The sequence below is a fragment of the Leguminivora glycinivorella genome, chromosome 20 (genome assembly GCF_023078275.1).
Source record: "Leguminivora glycinivorella isolate SPB_JAAS2020 chromosome 20, LegGlyc_1.1, whole genome shotgun sequence".
Classification (NCBI taxonomy): Eukaryota; Metazoa; Arthropoda; class Insecta; order Lepidoptera; family Tortricidae; genus Leguminivora; species Leguminivora glycinivorella.
Window position 1 is genome coordinate 978,757 of NC_062990.1, and position 20,544 is coordinate 999,300.

The window sequence follows — 20,544 nt, forward strand, 5'->3', positions numbered from 1 at the left end:
TGAGTTGTCCGTCTAATGCAAGTTAAAGTCAACAAAAACATTAAAAATGCCTCGTTACGTGATATTTAATTGAAATGAAATGAAATGAAATGAAATGAAATATTTATTTATAACAATGGTTACAAGTCAGCTCAATACGTACAGGAGTTTAGTTGAACTAAACTTTTACAGTTTACATAATATACACATATCTAAATAATTAGTTTATATGTAATTGCACATCCATCAAGTACTACCCACTACATGTAAAATAATGGGCGATATTACATCACTTAGCATTATAAGGTAAGTGGCATATCAAAGAACTCTTTATATTCAACAACACAATAATTATGAACACTCAAGGGCCTGACACATATTTAAAATCACAGGCAAGTAACAACTACAGTTCAAAATCTGACACGCTCGGCCACCATACAAATAGATGAATAAATAATAGATAGTTGACGCGATGGAGAGTGACATAGGCTACTTTTTGTCTCTTTCTAACCCCCCACTTGCCTGAAATGGGGGGTGGAAGTTTGTATGGAGCATTCCGAGATTTTCGAATTTAACGCGAGCGAAGCCGCGGGAATAAGCTAGTATATAATATATGAATACTTATTATACATAGAAGACATCCATAACTCAGGAACAAATATCTGCGCTCATCACACAAATAAATGCCCTTACCGGGATTCGAACCCAGGACCGCGGCGTAGCAGGCAGGGTCACTACCGACTGCGCCAGACCGGTCGTCAAAATGTTTCTTCTATCTAAATCTAATTCTGTGGTTGTTTCTCATTCAAAAATAATATAGCTATTATAACAAAACATTTAATAACCGAAAAACTACAAGTAGCATTAATAGCACGAAAGGAAACTACACTCAATTACTCAGGCATGCCATTTGGTAACATTAAAAGTCATCAGGCGAGCAAAACACTTCCGGTAGCAAGTCATTACTCATTTGGAGATTTTGGAGTTTAAAGAAGCATGTTAAATATTAATTTGGACAAAAAGTGAGAGAGAATTAATTAAATAATAAGCCACTACGTGATTTTTAGTTCGTGGTAGTGAATATAGCGATTCATTTTACTACAATTGGCGATCAAAAAATACTAATATACTAATATAAATACTAATAAAAAATAATAATATAAGATACTAGTTTTTGCCGGCGGCTTCGCTCGCGTTAGGAGACAAAAAGTAGCCTATGTCACTCTCTATCCCTTCAACCATCTCCACTGAAAAAATCACGTCAATTCGTCGCTCTGTTTTGCCGTGAAAGACGGACAAACAAACAGAAACACACTCTTTCCCATTTATAATATTAAGTACTAGCTTTTGCCCGCGGCTTCGCTCGCGTTAGAAAGAGACAAAAAGTAGCCTATGTCACTCTCCATCCCTTCAACTATCTCCACCTAAAATATCACGTCAATTCATCGCTCCGTTTTGCCGTGAAAGACGGATGAACAGACACACACACTTTCCCATTTATAATATTAGTATGGATGGATGAATAAGGGAACTGTCTATCAAAAATTGGGAAAGCCGACGCAAGATAGGTACTTAACAGATTTATTTTATTAAATAATTTTTACTTTTGGTTAAGACGTTAACCGCGTAAGCTGATGGCCCAGGTTCGATCCCCAGCTCGGCCACCAGTGGGCTCGTTTGCCTTTTCTTTAGTGTATGATATCTATTTCAGCTTACCTCTAAAGTTCATGACTGGTCTACTGTTCTAGTCAAAGCAGAGCCTAAAAAAGGCAGACTGGAGTGAAATGAACCAGCAAACAATCATAAATGTCAATTTCATCCTCGACTATCAGACTTTGTCGACCCTTCGCTTACGCTCAATAATTTGCCTTGGAAGAAATGGGTTTATGTCCTTGTTATTTTATCTACTAATCCTGCCATTCGATACATTAAAAAAAAATATGATATTTAAAAAAAAGGACATTAATTCCATTCCTACACAATTTTTATTTCACAGACAACCAAAAGTAAAAAAGCTTTCCCATCCAGAAAACCCCCAAAAATATTCAAGCATCATCCAAAGAGCCCCTACACACGAAACGGAGTATGATTTAACAAGCAAAGCTCTTAACGACCTCTCCAGACGACCTTAATGAGAGAGATTCACGTTTGAGAACGTCAGAGAGGATTTTATAAACTGCCTCTGGTATTTATATTTAGAGAAAATTCACGAATACATACAGTGGGTAAGGACCAATTGCATGTCAACGTCACACAGCACAAAATTTCCATGCAAAAAATTTTGCTCTTAGCAATGACTGGTAAAAAAAATGTGACATTGCAGTGACAGGTTGCCCATCATCCTCGCGCCCACCAATAATTGAACCCAAATCGAGCATACAACTTCTACGACCCCTGGGATTTAAATGGTGTGGAGAAAGTGAAACTCCGTCACGGTCTGGAATTTCTGTATTTCCAAATTAAATCATAAATATTGAATGAAACAAACTGCCAAATATATTGGAAACGTGTTGCCAGTTGGCAGTCGGTTTTATTGACCACTTCCGGTCGCAGGATGTGGCGATGAGCCAGTTAATTGTTTCGGCAATTACGATAAACTCATGGAGGATTCATTACAATCATATGGAGGTAATCAAATTTTGTTGAACTTGCACTGACGTATGAGTAATAACCTAACCACAAAATTAATATTTTGAAAAAACCCCCGACCGCGACATAGTGGACCGATTTTCATGAAACATGGCTAAGAACACTCCCGACTAACACAGCTTTCAAATAAAAAAAAACTAAATCGAAATCGGTTCATCCGTTCGGGAGCTACGATGCCACAGACAGACACACACACAGACAGACAAACAGACAGACAGACAGACAGACACGTCAAACTTATAACACCCCGTCGTTTTTGCGTCGGGGGTTAAAAATTAATCGTAATAGCTTAGGCCCGCTTGCACCAACCACTTAACTCAGGGTTAGTGGGCTGTCATATGTCAAATTCCATATAAAATGGTGGGTTAACCCTCCATTTTCGTCGGTGCAAGTGGCCCTTACAGATGTAGTGCGAAAAGATTTGACTTCGTATTGTTACGGAAACGCAGGAACGTGAACTATTTCAGTCAGACTCAGTACAAGATGTAGCCGCTTTTGTATAGGGTACATGAACATTTGTGACTTACGTTTAATACATAGGTACATATAATCACGCCTATATTCCAAAGCATGCAACTACTCAAGTTTCAGTGCCACTCTTGGCAATTAGGGGGTTGAATGAAAACTAAATTGTGACATTGCAGTGACAGGTTGCCAGCCGAGCGGCTACGCTACAATTTAACCCATATCCCGAAGTCTTCTACGAGACCCACAGGAAGAAAGGGGGGGGGGGGGTGAAATTCTTATCCCACCACTCGGGGACTTATATTTAAAAATTGAAAAAGGTAAACATTTTGGACGCGACGCGACCATGACACCGGCCTACCGCTTTAACAACTGAGCTAACGAAGTCGACTGATTTCTTTGAGTTTATATTTGCACTCAAAGAAATCGTGTCTGTGCTATGCTTCGCATGACAAAAAATGTTTCGATAATTTAAAGTTAGATATAATTATGACACGACCCTCCAAACAAGGTGACCATCATAAAATAACTCACAGCTCGTGAATATAGATACGTCACCCAGCTTACGTCAGAGTTAGGTCATCGAAGCCGCCTGACCGGTCCTACTAAACGTAGAAGTTGTAGAGCCTTATGCAGCTAGATGTTTCTAATTCCTAGGCTGAAGGTATAAACAATGCGGTTAGAATAGGCAGTAGAATGTAAATAAATAAAGTTCTTATAAATATACAAGTGTCATAGTAACATAATAAAACATGTTTCAAAGGTGTTGGTTCGTCCACGAAATGATTTCAGACAAAATTGCGATTTCTTAGACCCCTGGCTCCCTTTTTAATACACAATTTGAAACGGATCAGAAAATTCAAAATAGCTATCTAATACGTACTACCACACTCAGCATAATTATTCTCCTCTGTTGCTGTGACGTAATATGTGGATGAACCCTTACTTTGATTGGTGGCCCTTGATTTGTAGTAGGTATACATTAAAATTTTATAAATATAATAAACCTGTTACTAATTTATTAAATCCTTCTCCTATATAGATAAGATGACGATGAAAAGATGGAGATATACAATCAGCACTATCAGTCATATTTCGTCGTACTTTGTTATTTCAAATAGTGTAACCACAAAATTGAGAAACTAATAATTAAAATTTATTATAGGCCTCTTTGATGAGAATATGCGTCTTTAGTCAATCTCGCAACTTCACAAGGCAAACAAAATATCATTAAATTTGAACATCTTCATACATTCACTTATCAAAACTTGACTTGCAACTTCGTACTTTATTACAAGCATAGAGAGTATTTTCTTAAGTAGTCACAATTTTACGAGTATTTAGACCTATAACTTGGGACTCTATTTCAAGCAGAGAAGGTAGGTTCTTGGTCAGTTTAAGAGTAAAGTGTTTAGGCTGTTGGTAGTTGGTAAACAGATTGGCTGCATTACCAGTGGTTTATTGCTGATTTTGTTTGCTTGTTTGACATTAGATTTGAATACAAATCACACCGCGAACAGAATAAACTGAGGATTGTCATTAAAAACGACATATTTACATAGAAAGATATTAATGACGGATGAAATTACGACAGAAAACCGTAAAAATTTCATTACAACTATTTTCTTCATACTATATCGAACTGTCACCGCATGCATCGGAATAACAGCGCCCTCTTGACAAGTCATATATTTCTGGTCAGGATTTAAGACGGTACAGGAGGGGTTAATTCTCCATACAAACGCTCTCGACTATTTCCTCCCTGGTTTTTGAAGATAGAGCACTGATTTTTTCAACACAGATTATTATTCTTTTTAACTGTGTCGGACCGTTTTGATTTTTTTGATATTCTAATTTTTAAAGACACTAGAGCCTAACAAAAATTTCCAAAAACGGCCTTATTGATAATCGCGCAAAAAAAGGTGTGGTATTCAAAACTAAACGGTCCGACACAGATAATTTCGTTGTTATTCAGATTCTCAAGTTTTATTACGATTGATTAAGTTTTGAAGGAGGAAACAATCGAGAGCGGAACCTCGATTTTAAAGATTTTTATCTTTTAACTGAGTTGTTCTGAATGGCCAATTTTTTTCGATAAACCTAGTTAATAACACTTATATATAGTATATTTAACTAAAATTCCCAAATTCCTTTAGCATTTTCGCTCCTGTAGCGTCTTAAATCATAGGTGGGCGGGATCGGGAATACAGGTCACTAAGAGATATATAAATTACTCATAATCATTACAGTCGGTAAATTGATATGATAAGGCAAGGTTTTGTTGCAATTGCTGAGCGTAGGAGGGAGCGGCCTGGTGACCACTTTGTTGATTCGTCAATCTTATTGCAAAGACTTGAGGTAGGTACACAATTGTTGTTGGTAACTAATAATTTGCTTCTTGGAACTTGAAATCTGCAGCAACCCTGCTGTAGCATTTCTGCAGCAATCTGTAGCTCCCGAACGGATGAACCGATTTAGATTTGTTTCTTTTTCTCTGAAAGCTGAGTTAGTCACGGTCGGGGTTTTTTTCAAAATTTTTATTTTGTGGTTTGGTTATTTATTTTATTTAACATGAATTAATGATTTTCCTCGCGTTTAACTGGACTACTTAAGCTGGCTTACCCAACCGTTTAGTAGTTCCATCCACCATTTACCATCATTAAGACAATAGCTAAACAATTTGCTGTTTTGACCCATTCTTTAAGACCATTTGATTGCCTTTGTTCCGCTAATTTATAGTGAAGAAGAACAATCGGTGTAGGATGGACCCTATTGTTTTTGTTTAAGTACACAATGGGGAGTCAATTTAATGATTATTATAATAAATAGTAATAAAACACGCCGTTAATATGGAGGGCACAGACCTTATCAACTAAGACTGAGCATTCAAGCCAGCTCAAAGTCACTACACATGATTTAATTGTGTAAATTGCCTTTAGCTAGTCTGTGGCCAAGTATAAGCCATTTATAAAAAATAAAATAGAAAAAAAATGTTTGTAATCATGACCTGTAAAATATGTTTCTACCAATAAATCAATCAATTTCCCGTGGCGTTCCAAGACTTACGTCTTTAACGCTTCGTAGTCAATAAGGATGATTTTATAAGAATTTCTGTTGGAAATTTCAATTATTTACTTAATACTTGAACAGCCCCAAACTCACCCCCATCAAGAAAAGATCTTTATGGAAATTGAAAGTCACAAATATATATGCATTCATATATACATACATATAATCACGCTTGTATCCCATAAAGGGGTAGGCAGAACACATGAAACTACTAAAGCTTCAGTGCCCCTCTTGGCAAATAAGGGGTTGAAAGAAAAAGAAACTGTGACATTGCAGTGACAGGTTGCCAGCCTCTCGCCTACGCCACAATTTAACCCATATCCCACAGTCGACTTCTACGACACCCACGGGAAGAAACGACGGAACGGGACAGGAAGTCACAAATATAGACATCTTAAAACACCTTAGCGTCTTTATTTATTAAAGACATGTTGGGAATAAATAAGTTCACGTCTGTATTTCCAGAAGGAGTAGGCAGAGTATATGAAACTGTGTATGTTTTACAAGGATTATGATAAAATGTATGCATCACATCGTCCCTGAAAGGTGCGAAATGACCTCTATTCCTCTAACAATAACGCGTTAAATCAAATGATTTACTACTCTTTGTTAAGCTAGACATTTTCTTTGTTAAAGCTTGTGGTAAATGTTAATGTTATGGTTCATAATTAACATAGTTAAGTTGGCATTGTGTATGCAATCTTTAATAAGTGTCATGATGTTACTATGTTTCGTAGAAAACAAGTAAGAGACTTTAAATAAGAAATAGTAAATAAGATTATACCTAAGACACCATACGATGACATACTCGTCGTACCGTATTTTGCATTTGATAATGCGAAAAAAACGCAAGAAAACTCGAAAATTCACGGCCCGGGTACTTAAGACTAAGCTAGATCGATTTTTCAACTCCGAAAACCACCTACAACAAATTTCAGCGAAATTGTTAGAGCTATTTCCGAGATCGCTTTGTATATGTATATATAAATAAACATACAAGAATTGGTCGTTTAAAGGTATTCTGAGTGAGCTCACTCCATTGTAGGCCATCGTAGGTTTGGCTAGTCTGTGGCCAAGAGAAAAAATAGAAAAATCTACAGGCAAAGACACTTTAAAACGGATTTTATAAAAGATTTGAAATAATTATCAAACTCCGGTCTTGCTTCGGTTGGATACCCCCGACTGTTTCAGCTGCCCTTCACGGTTTGTTTATTACGACACGTTTACGTTCAAATTGTAGAAAAAGACAATTAAATTAATTAAACTTACTAGCTATCCCGGAGTTTGTTACTAATAACCACAAAATTAAAATTTTGAAAAAACCCCCCGACCGCGACATAGTGGTCCGATTTTCATGAAACGTGGCTAACGCTGTGTCTTGCGTGCACGATAGTGTTGTTATAAGACTAGTCTTGAAGACTTAAACCTTAAAGACTTGCAAACCCTAAAGGTTCACGCTTTAAAGACTCAAGCGTTAAAGGTTTTAGCTCAGAAACGGTTCAGAACCTTAACGACTCAAGCTTTTTATGAGCTCTTGAGAAGAGTGAGTCTTTAAGACTCGGGCTTCATAGAGAGCTCAAGCCCCCTAAACCTCGAAGGCCTGTGTCAAGCTTTAAGAGCTCAAACAACGAGCTTTATAGGCAGATAGTATTTATTTTTAACCCTTAATTTGACGTGTCGGTTTGGTAGATTTTAGGGTTCCGTACACAATGGGTAAAAACGTAAGTCTATTACTAAGACTCATATATCCGTCCGCCCGGTCACGTCACCACGCTGTATCTCATGTATCTCAGGATACTAAAAAGTACGGAGCTCTCAGTGGGCGAGTTCGACTCGCACTTGGCCTGTTTTTTTACTTCTGTTGACCTTAGGATCTAGTTTATTAAAAGCTCTTAAGACTTAAATGCTACATACCTTATAGACTTAAACCTTCAAAGCTTAGGAGTCTTTAAAGCTTGAGGACTAAAGACTCGAGGATACTGTGCTCGTAAGCAGCAACGCAAACTTATAAGGTTGAGGCTTATATGGTCGAGGCTTTAAGGTTCGAGGCTTTAAGACTCAGAAGTCGCGACTCGAGTTTTGTAGTTTACGCCTCAAAGCTTAAATTCACAACACTAGTGCACGACGATCGCGCGACCGTCGCCGTCGCGTCTCATACTTTCGTATCGATAAGGTTTGATTTCGTATGCGTCGCATCGCCGTCGCGCGACCATCGCGCGACCGTCGCCCACGCAAGCCACGGCGTAAGAATACACCCGACTAACTCAACTTTCAAACAAAAAAAACTAAATCTAAATCGGTTCATCCGTTCGGGAGCTACGATGCCACAGACAGACACACACATACACACAGACAGACAGACACGTCAAACTTATAACACCCCGTCGTTTTTGCGTCGGGGGTTAAAAATCTCCAAACACTCAACGAGATTTGACCAGATTTTAGGGTTAGGCTACATCTCCTAGCAATCTTTTTTCTTTCATGCGATAGGAGGCAAACGAGCAAACAGGTCGCCTGATGGTAAGCTATCACTGCCGCCTATGGACACCTGAAAGACCAGAAGTGTTGGAGGTGCGTTGCCGGCCTTTAAGATGGGTACTCTTGAAGGTTTGAAGGTCGTATCGGTCCGGAAATACCGCAGGCCAGGACAGGTCATTCATTCCATATTTTAGCCGAGCGAGGCAGGAAGTTTCTGGAGAAACACACAGTTGAGGACTGCCAGCCCCAGTCATCTAAATGATCTTCATTCTTTGTACTAGTATGAAGTGAACGAAGTATGGAGACGGCCTCTATTTGACGGTACCGCTATCCTAGGAAGCCTTAGCTTCACTCCGCGATTCTATCGCCGCGCTACAAGTACATGCCGGCGGCCGCGAGTTCGCGGCCCATTCACTGGTGACGACCTTCGCGCGGCGCAATAGAATCAATGTCGGCTGCTCGCTTACGGTCTGTTTGTTAATGTAGGTAAGAATTTAGAATGGCGGCATTTTGTGAACATCAAAAGAGTGAGCCTTCTGTACATGTACTATTACATATTGTGTGGCTTTAGTACTATAGCATAGTTGGATTTGCAAACGTTCAGTCTATGGACAATTAGACACTACACGCTTTACAACATACGGGTTGAATGCTCATTTGCTACCAACGTGGTATAAAAGGCTGCACAGCACAAATTTACCACATATATAATGACGTAACTGTTATAATTGGTCGGTTTCACTTAGATCTGTGATATGCCCACGCAAGAATCCTTGCGCACGCACAGCGTACTGAATCATCGCCATTACATACGGTGAAGATACACATGCAAAGTCGGAAGGCCTATAAATTCGTATACTTATTACGCTTCGAGGACATTGTAAGCATAAAAATTAAAAAGTAGCAAAGGCTCAAAATAGCGGGAAAAGCGTCTTAATTTGAAAAAATATATAAATGTTATTCTTATCTGTCATTGGAATAAATATTGCCCCTCTCTGAACAGTAAAATGAAAAGCCAATGGCCACAAATGTTGCCAGAGTTGCTTCTTCTACCTATGTTTAGTCAACCAATTGGAACCCTAGGCCACTCTACAACCATGTCAAAATGACAAGCAGTAAGAGATCTCTTACAATTTGATTAATAACGTCACTATGACATAGTTCTACAGTGGCCTGGGGTTCCAATTGGTTAACTGTACATTTCGTCAGTTTCATGCATGTCAAATATCTTACAAATAAGTTTGAATTTAGGTATTTATTGCTGAAGAGTTATTTTAAATAGGTGTGAAATAATAAAGACTGTTTTTACTGTGACGGAAAAACAAATGTCTTATTTGCCCATTACATAATTTTTCTCTCATCTACTCTCAAAAGCTAGCTGGAAGAGTTTGCCTTTGATAGATAGTAATCTATTCCTATAAATTATATAAATTTATTTTGTAAACCTTTTTATCAGATAAAGTGGTTACTACTACTACTACTACTACTACTACTACATAATTATGTATTTAAACTATGATATTTAAATCAAATAAAAACATTAGATGATTATGATAACCCAAATACCTAGGTAATTTACGAAAACCTAGTTCGGTTAGATAACCAAACAGAGTGTAAAATTATGCACCAATTATGTTATTCAATGCTCATAATTCCATTTAAGTAGTCACAATTATAACATTGCAAACATGAAACTATGTAGAAATGTACTCAAAGTCATATCAAAACAAAATAGATTCTTCATGCAAAAAGACTTGAATTGCCTCTTGTCACTATCACTGCACCAAAGCAAGCAAAGTAAAAAGCAAAGTCTGTCTGTTTGTATGTTCACAATCAACTCAACTACCGAATGGATTGTCAAGCAATTTACTCTTATAAAAAGTGTGATTCTTGAAGAGGTTAATATTTTGTAACTTGTAATATTTTTTGTGAACTAGTTGAATTGAAATATGACAGCATTTGCTGATCAAGTCGAAAAATATTCACAATGAATAGAAAATGATGTCCAAATCATATCTAAAAGTGTACTTCTACAACCCCAGATAGCCAGGAGAGAATAATTATGACGGGCACAGTTGAAGGCACAAGACCTCAGGCACCTCCCCCTACTAGATGGTGTGTTCAAATTACTGCACCCATGCAATTAAAATTAAAACTGCACAAGGCTATGCGCTTGGCGAGGAACAGACGCCTATGGAGGGATCTAGTCTTCAACAGAATAGCATGATAAGAGTTTTGAATGATTCACGGTTATTTTCATTAGACTTATATTGACCGGGATATAGACCGTGATTACCTTTTTGATTTTTGTCGAGCTCCCGATATTTCGACGCAGTTGCATGCATCATGATCACGGAAAACTGACGAAGGCGGGTGGATGTTAAAGTTGTATAGACAGCGCGCGATCTACCCTCCTTCGCGCGCGTCGGCTGCGTTCACTTTCAGCGTTACCACTGGTCGCGTTCACACTCGATGGTCTGTCCAAACACACTACACTCACAGTGTCACTATGTTTGTTCAATTCTGACTTCACCGGTTTTTTACACAAACAAATCACTGGATTCCATACATTAGATATCTAATGTATTGTTAGGGTGTTAGATATCTAACGCGACCAGTGGTAACGCTGAAAGTGAACGCAGCCGACGCGCGCGAAGGAGGGTAGATCGCGCGCTGTCTATACAACTTTAACATCCACCCGCCTTCGTCAGTTTTCCGTGATCATGATGCATGCAACTGCGTCGAAATATCGGGAGCTCGACAAAAATCAAAAAGGTAATCACGGTCTATATCCCGGTCAATATAAGTCTAATGAGAATAGCATGATGTCAAGGACTAAAGAAGGACTTCTACAACACCCACGGGAAGAAAGTGGGTGAATTCTTAACCCGTCTCCACACTGGCAAATAAATCAAATAGGTAAATTACAACATCCCAGCCAGGCTCTACATTAAACCTTTTGTTTTGTCTATGTTGTTTGTGTGCGTGCATGTGACCTACAACACATACCTAAATGTGCATGTGTGCGGCAGAAACAATTAGAAACACACAAGGTGAAGTGAAGTCACTGTGTGTTGGTATTTATGTTTGCCAGGTGTATTATGTCATGCTTCTGATGTCTGTTAAGTCTAGATTCTGTCATTCTTATTTATAATTTATTCAAGGTTTTCAGTTTACCTACTGGGCAGACTACAATATAAATCATCATCATCATCCAAGTTGCGATCCTGGCATTTGCCACTGCACTTGTTTTATGAAAGCAACTGCCATCTGACCTTCCAACCCGAAGGGTAAACTAAGCCTTATTGGAATTACTCCAGTTTCACATAATGATGTTTTTCTTCACCGAAAAGTGACAGGCAAATATCAAATGACATTCTGCACAAAAGTTCTGAAAAACTCATTGCTACGAGCCGGGGTTCCAGCCAGTGAACAGGCTTATGATATAAATGAGCACTGCAACATACGACTTATGGCAGTCACAACCCTCAGTAATGTACTTTTGACGAAGAAGAAGATAAATGATATAATAAATTTTGGTTTTCAAAATGTTAAATCATACTAAAAATTTTATCTCGGTGATTAAACTAATAAAACACCACTGACATTGACACAAGCATGTTCTTAGTTAGCAAGTTTTATAACACAATTTATATTCATGAAATAAAACTATGGAAACATTGCGTATAATGAATTTCAAATTCATCCCGATAGTTTTATTTCATGAGTAACTATCGCGGTAACCGAAGACAATACAATTTATACTGTACAAGAAATAAATAAATAAAAATGAAATGACAGCTAATTCTCACAATAGTTTCCCATGAATTGAATCCTATCCATAATACTGGGACATTGTCAATAGTCATAAAGGATGTCCTAATCTGTTTACTATTATTCATTGATATGATAACCCAAGTACTCTCATCTGTACTATTATGATGAGTGTAATAGTGTTTGTAGTTATGTCTCATTACACACTACAATGCACTGATAACAAAAAACCTAAATTACAGATGCATAGAAAGTAAAATAACTGATTGTATGTGTAACAAGCATGGACTTAAACCATTTGACTTGAAAATAAATAATTTATTCCCGAAATATGCTACTATGATGTCACTAGCTCATACCCTCATCCTACGCTACTAGTTATGTTACTTCCAATCAACTAGGGTCAACTAAAATTACCAAGTTGACCTCTCATACAGAACTCCAATGCATCCATTATAGGTCAACGCCAAAACAATAACAATACTTTCCAAAAAGGATAGGGGACTGACAATACCACATACATCGACAACTATCCCCTTCTATCTAACCAAAACTCCGTAATGTAAACAAGGATAGAATTACGTGTCAAAACTTTACGAAACAAAAAGTAATATTTATAACACAATTAAAACTATTTAAAAGTCCTCGCAAGTAGCAATTAAAGGGTCAAAGGGCAGTACTAACCGTTATGAAGTCAACATAAATCCAAAACAGATGTCAGGCCGATGTTACTCGGGAAAACAAGACACAAAACACTGATAAAACACCCTGTTAAAAACTAGATCACTACGTAGGCACTGGGTAACACAGCATTCACTGACACTAAAAGGACGGCACTAGCACTTTAGTTTATTTACAACAATGATTATTCCACGTTTATGCACACACACATTCCGGGACGTCTATCGTGCTCCTACGAAATTCGGCCATTTTGCTATTGAAGAAAGAAGGCCACCTTTCGACCAATAAACAAACAGATTGCTCGTCTAGTGCTTCCATCTGACGACGTATCAAACTGACTGCGTCACACGAAAAAAAGTTAGCGTTGCGTTTAGTTATTGCAACTTTAGGTATTATTTTATGTATTCTGGCAACACTGATTATGAGGACACTTAGATTCATGCGTTGGGAAGTCGCGCCCGACACGTCGCGACGTAGAATCGTTTCCATTCCGGGAAATATCAGGCACAATAGAAATTCTATGTATAAAATACATACGTATAGGTTATACTGTCTTCATAAACCTTGACGTTGACGAAAACATTGACGATGCATTGACGAGCCATATTAACATAATTAAAAATAACTATAGGGTAGAAAATTGAATTCCCATAGAAAATTTGAACTTCGCAACATTTCTTTGTGCCAATATTTGGTTGACCGTCTATAACGTCCTTAACAACTTACCATTGGACCACCCGGCCACTACATGTAATACAAAATGCACGTTACATGTGTACCTACATAAAAATGTACACAAAAATGAACAGAAAAAATGAAAATAAGTAGTGCGTGTAGTCCCTCCGCGCGGAAGAAATGAAACTTCGTAACATAATTGTGATAGCTGGGGCCAACCAGGAGAAAAAATAATAAAATAAAAATACAAAAAGCTTTGCATTTTCCGGGGATAGAACCTAGAACTATGGCTACGTCACGGTGACACGAGGTAGAGCAGCCCGAGAGGGTTCCAACCAACCTAACATGACCCCAGTAAAGTGCACCGTTTTCAAGTTGCAACTGTTACTGGGGTCATGTTAGGTTGGTTGGAACCCTCTCGGGCTGGTCTACCTCCAGTGTCACTGTGACGTGTCATTTATGGAACACCCTGTATGATTGGGTGCAAATTAACTTTTATGTGCTGCCAATGTTACGTTGCTCAACGTAACACTGAGTGTTACGCGCTGTCAGTTGGAAGTCGCATTAGAAGTTTCACTTCAAAAACATCGTTGTGTCGCTTCATTTGTTTTTCTTTGTTTGGGAAACAAACAGCATACAAGAATACTAAAAGTTAAACATATTTATAAATCATTAGCCAAAACAGTTTCTACTTATATACTAACACACAATTCCTTTGCTCTGAAAAACTATACCTATTTAGAAAGTTATACATCAGTAGTACACTGTAGGTACCTATATATATTATTACAATCTAGCAGGACAAACATAATAACATGCATTACAAAGTTTTGTGAGGTACGGATGATATAAATTCAGATCCGACTAGTGATGTGCGAGTGTCGTAGTAGTGATGCGCCACAGGTTTATCAAAGTAAAAAAGTGGGGAGAAAGAAAGAAAACATTACCTATTATTAACATTATTTTCTAATCCAATTGTTTGATGACAGAAACAAATCTGCTAGAATTAAGCTGAAATAAATCAATTGTATGTTTTACAGACTCGTGCCAAAAACTTATTGTTCACATACTTTTTTGTACTAAATGGAACGGATAGCAAGCCAGTGGACCGGGTTCGAGAACTACTAAGACATCTTAATGATATTTTGCTGACTAGATATTCCGAATTAATTAAATTACGTAATAGTTAATACAAAAACGTTATATCTCTCTTCTCTCTCTTACTTATAGTTTCTTACACACATTATGTGTTGATACTTTTTAATTTTTTGAAAAGGTAAAAAGATCTGTAACAGCTAGAGTAGCTGGAAATCTTAACTCATGGATATAATTGGCCCTCAGAAAAAGTTATTTTGTAAACTTTGATACTAAACGCACTTTTACGTCACGAATGCGGGAATATTTGAAATTGACAATAGATTTTTAGAAAAGGAAATTCACGAAATTGTGGAAAGGCAATGTTTTAAAAACCAAATATTTACCGCTTTTATTAACGGACTGTGCAAATTTATAGTACACCATGGCTATCAACTTACGGATCAGTGTTATCTCTTTAGGAATTCTGCTATTAATGGTAAATAAAAATATTCAAAGACATCATTAATTCATTAGTATTAATAAAATTAGGTATAACATTTTTATTTTTACTAACAAATTGAATAGTTTTATGTTTCAGGATCTGAATGTAAACCAATTCAGAATACCTTTGGTTCAATTACACATTTTAGTGATAAAGGTAATTTTAGTGCCATTTTCTTACTCTGAAATTAGCTAAGTTGCTTTGATTTTTCTTTGTAATGTGTTTGAACGATTATATTTTGGATTTAAACTAGCTATAATATAGTTTTATGTTTAGGTGCTTTGCAATAAAGTGTACCTAATGAAAATACGTTTTATATTTTTTTTCTAGAACCAAATGGATACACGCAATATTTCCGAAAGGCACTCATGGATGCAAGCCACGTTTTAGACAATATGATACAAAAGGGCAAAATGACCATAATGGAATTACCGTTCCAAGGCTGGGTTGTGTGACCGATTTGTAACGTGGTTTTCTGTATTGACATGCATGTCTATCGAGCAATTATTATGTTCCAGAAAGAAAAAATACAGTTCATGCAGTTCACAAACGATTTTTTATTATTTTATAAAAAGGTACTTAAATAACTATAACATATCACGCCAAAATGCCAATGCATCTCAAATGAAAACATTATCAAACTGATCACAACTTTTTATTTTTGATTATATTAAATAAATGTATTTACAAATATTAGAATATAAATACAAAATTAAGGTAATAAGAAAAGTTATTTACACAAAATGATAATTAGAGGTTCCTCATAATGGCTTCTGCTTGATTATAATATTTACTATACAATAATTTATTAGGTTGTCCTTGTATAAAATACCAATTCGCCAATTTTCTCATATAACTTGTGTTAGTTGCAATAAAAACTTAATTCTTGATACAATAGTCCTCTTCATCATCCTGAGGCTTCCCCTCGGCAAATAACCTGCTATTCGGGTTTGCATGTCTCTGCTTATGCTTCAACAGGCAGGAATGACTTCTAAACTTGGCCTTACAAATGTCACAAGTCAGCGCCGGGTCCATGTGCTGACGTCTCACATGCTCTGACCGACGAGACGAGGACAAGAACCTCAAGTCACAGATTGAACACTTATATGGCTTTTCACCTGTATGTATACGAGTGTGGTAAAGTAGAGACTCTTTGGTCACAAATTTACCCCCACAAATATCACAGCTAAAATTCTTTTCCTGCGTATGCTTAACAGTATGTGCTTTCAATCTGCTTTGACAACTGAACTTCTTGTTGCACCAACTACACACATGTTGCTGCCCTGTGTTTGTATGTTCAAATTGAATGTGAACCCGCAATGTGTTCTTACGAGAAAACTGTTTGTTGCAAATGTCACATTTGAACATGCCTTCTGTTGCCGATTTTCTAGTAGATTGGCCGCAGATTCCATACTCAATATGCTGTTTATATGTGTCCTTATTTTTGTAGACACGACCACAACTTTGGCAGACAAATCTTAGTCTGTGAGAGAGTTCATGCTGCTTTAAACTGTAACGGTTTTTGTATGTTTTTCCACATTCAACACATACAACTGTCTGATGATTGTCTTTTAAATGTTGTTTGAGTAGTCTGTACGAAGCGTAGCTGCGCTCACATTGAGGGCATTTAAATGTTTTCGGTGCATGTAACCTGAGATAGTGCTGCCGCAAATAATCTAATGTCTGGAAAATTTTAAGGCATCCACTGCATTTATAAGACAAATGTGTACTATCCTTGTGTAATATCACTTCTTTTGGTAATGTATTTTTCCGAGGTTTACTTATATGTTTCTTATTTTTGGTTACTGGTTCTGTATCAAGTTCAAAATAATCTAAATCATCATTCTTGACATCTTGTGATTCGCTTTTATCATTTCCTATGTTAGAAAGTGTTTGAAACCTCTTTAAGAGAGCTGTAGCTGAATAAGCAGGCCTCTTATAATCAAAAAAGTCACGAGTTGTTAGATCTTCATTAAAAGAAATAAATATTGACTTGCAATAAACATGTTCTACATCATGCGATATATTATTATCTAAATTTGTTACAGCTTTATGTAAATTGTGAATATTTTCTTTGCATTTTTTGATGAATGTGTAGCAATTTAATGCTATTATTGCACAGTCTTTGCAAACTGTGTTGAAAGCGAGGATTCCATTGACCTGCAAAATATATATAACATTTATTAGGTATTTCTGTATTGATGTTTAGATCACACTTATGGTGGTTACTATAATGCAAATAGTAAAGTAAAGAATATATAAAACTCAAAAAATAGAAATATTTTTTAACAGACATTAAAACTAAGAATTTTCAGCCTCGTAGATAAGAATGGTCGCCGGAGATCATAGAATTTGCAAATATTTTTTACTAGTGTAAAAGCCACCGTTTTTGGGGGCTAAAGGAATTAAACTGACTTGAGATCTACCTGTAAATTTCACGAAGTAGTTATACAAAACATAATAGATTTACCATTATAATAATTACCTCATTCCCGAGAACAAAACTTAGAACTTCCGAGAGCTCTAACTGATTCGTTATACTCTTTGTTTTCAACACTACTTCGTCTTCTACATGGATTGCAGCGTCGTCTACTGTGTTAAAACATAAACAGCACATGCACTCTTTTCTAAACAATGCGTTTAATAGAGCATTCTTGATTTCCGTCATTATTTTACAACGAAAATAGTAAATTTCAATAAGTAAATAAACCTTTGGCTTGGCAACCAAAAGGAATTGACACTTTTGACAGTTCATTGCACTTTTTTTTTACATTTTAAACTGTCCGTATTGAACATTCGGCTTTACGTCACAATCTCAAATAAAATTCGATTATACTCTGGCGCAGCGACCTTGTCAGTAGAAAAAAAAGGCGCAAAAATTCAGTTTTTCTGTGAGGCAATAAACTTGCCACTTAGACGGCTGGACGGACTGTTTAACGGATTGAAGATTGTAGCTAGAATAGTAAAACAATAGTTATTTGTTTTACAAGGGGGCAAAGTAGTTGTTTAACCGCACGTGCCAATATTGATATCCGAGCAAGCGAAAGATTCCAATATTGAACCGCGAGCGTAGCGAGTGGTTCAAAAAGTGGAATCTTGAGCGTTGCGAGGGTATCAAGGCACGAAGGTTAAACAAACTTTGCCACCGAGTGAAACACAAAATTTTTCACCACACCAACACGAACAAAATACTGACTATAAAACATCAAAATAAATGAAATCGATCAATTTATTCAATATTTATGATTCAAAATCATCATTTATAGGTAAAATCTAGCAGTCAGATTAAGACATCGAGTTAAAATTCGTATGAAATTACTTTGCCCCCTTGTGGATAAAATGCAATTTTGCTATCTGTTTTCGAATAGCAAAGAAAGCCTTTACCAGTTGGTGTGGTGAAAAATACTTTATTTATTGCATACAGTAAATATCGCTTCGGAGCGCACCAAAGAGTAGTATAATATATATGGAGCGCAGCGATCGATTATCATACAGTGGTGCTAATAAGTAGACCAAGTAGCTCCTCGGTGGAAAGGAATTTTACTATTAGAATAATTAAGATATAAACAACAAGATTTGGACACTCATTTATTTACTTATAAAATTATCCTTATTATAAAATTATCCTTATAACAGGAAAAAAGTATAATTATGATTATTCATTAAAAAAACAGAGCTATTATTAAAATAGAATCTCATACCAAAGTATGTTAGCTTTCAAATATATACAGCAGCATCCCCGCACACTACTGTGACTTAGGCTCAACTTTTGATTTAAATAGTGTACACGCGGTACTAATTTCGGAATCCTGGCTCAAGCCTTGCTTACCGTCCACTTCGTTCCCACTACCTAGATTCCATTTAATTCGTAACGATCGCAACCCTGCCCGTTGGTGGTGGGGTTGCGATATATCTTCGTTCCCACATCCCTTATTCAGTTATACGCACGTCAGTGCATTCTCCTTCGTCAGATGCTGCTGAGTATCTTTTCTTAGAAATATCTTTTTCGCACACTAAGCTGCTCCTTGGGGTCTTTTATTCTCCGTCTCTTACTGTCAATTTCACCGCTTTAGAGAAACTTCTTGAAGACCTCATGCCCTCCTTTGATCACCATATCATTATGGGTGATTTTAATACCTGCCTTCTCAGGGATGACCATAGGTCGCGGTCTCTTAAATCTTTGGCGCATGCCTGTAAGTTAAATATACTTCCTTCTGGCCCAACTCATCATTTTCCAAATTGCACCCCTTCTCTCTTGGATCTCACTCTCACGTCTTCACTTTCTCATGTCGCCAAATTTGGCCAGTATCCGGCTGATGCTTTTTCATACCATGACCTTCTTTACTTGTCTTATAAAGTCAGGCCTCCTAAATTTAAAAGTAAAATACTTCGTCAGCGTAATTTTGGTAGGATGGATGTCAGTAAACTTCGAGACGATGCATCGAAAATTGACTGGGGTGCTGTTTCTAGAGCTGCAACTGTAGATGACCAGGTCTCTCTTTTTAATTCATTTTTGACTCAACTCTACGATGTGCACGCTCCAGTCCGTTCGATCAAAGTCAAGCACCATCCTGCTCCCTGGCTTACTCCGGACATCAAGGCATTATTAGACAAAAAGAACTTTGCCAAAGCCAGATACAAATCCAACCCCACGGAAGCAAACAAATCTCGCTACCACACCTTACGCAACCGCTGCAGCACCATCTGTCGCGATGCTCAACGACGCCATATCCACCAATCCGTCGAAAATGGTGACCCGGCGAAAGTGTGGAAGTTTCTTCGGTCACTAGGTGTCGGAAAGTCTGACCAGAACTGTCCCAAAAATATTGATTTTGACCAGCTTAATGGGCATTTCTCTACTTCTGCCGATTTTCGTGGCCCTGACAAATCTAAGACTCTCCAATATCTTTCTTCTCTTCCAACTCCTGAATCGTCTCCTTTTCATCTTGTTCCATTTACTGACAGCGATATTAAGAAGAACGTTTTATCCATAGCGTCTGATGCCGTTGGCGTCGATTGTATTAGCCGTAAAATGATCCTACCCCTTCTTGACCTGCTTATTCCCGTCATTTCCACTATTCTAAATTCTTCTATTTCCACTAGTTCCTTTCCTTCACTTTGGAAAGATGCTTGTATCGTTCCCATACCTAAAAAATCTAATCCATCTTCCTTTTCAGATTACCGCCCTATCTCGA

General features: G+C 37.2%; 2 protein-coding genes and 1 long non-coding RNA gene across 3 annotated transcripts in view; 1 reads left to right on the plus strand and 2 right to left on the minus strand.

Moving 5' to 3' along the window:
* The window catches only part of LOC125236897 (nascent polypeptide-associated complex subunit alpha, muscle-specific form-like), a 67,809-nt gene extending 54,405 nt beyond the window's left edge, over positions 1–13,404 (minus strand). Inside the window, exon 1 of the mRNA XM_048143815.1 lies at positions 13,099–13,404. The gene's annotated coding sequence lies outside the window, so the exon portion shown is untranslated. The remainder of the gene's footprint in view (positions 1–13,098) is intronic.
* Positions 13,405–15,216: 1,812 nt separating this feature from the next.
* LOC125237128 lies at positions 15,217–15,816 on the plus strand. Its single transcript, XR_007178292.1, has 3 exons — positions 15,217–15,343; positions 15,433–15,505; positions 15,680–15,816. It is a non-coding gene; the product is annotated as an uncharacterized LOC125237128 (long non-coding RNA).
* LOC125237127 (zinc finger protein 43-like) lies at positions 15,711–18,044 on the minus strand. The gene is made up of 2 exons (XM_048144102.1): positions 17,835–18,044; positions 15,711–17,509 (listed from the first exon to the last, which is right to left on the minus strand). The coding sequence occupies exons 1-2, from the start codon at positions 18,015–18,017 to the stop codon at positions 16,229–16,231; spliced, it is 1,464 nt and encodes a 487-aa protein (XP_048000059.1). The 5' UTR covers positions 18,018–18,044; the 3' UTR covers positions 15,711–16,228.
* Between the last annotated feature and the right edge of the window lie 2,500 nt (positions 18,045–20,544).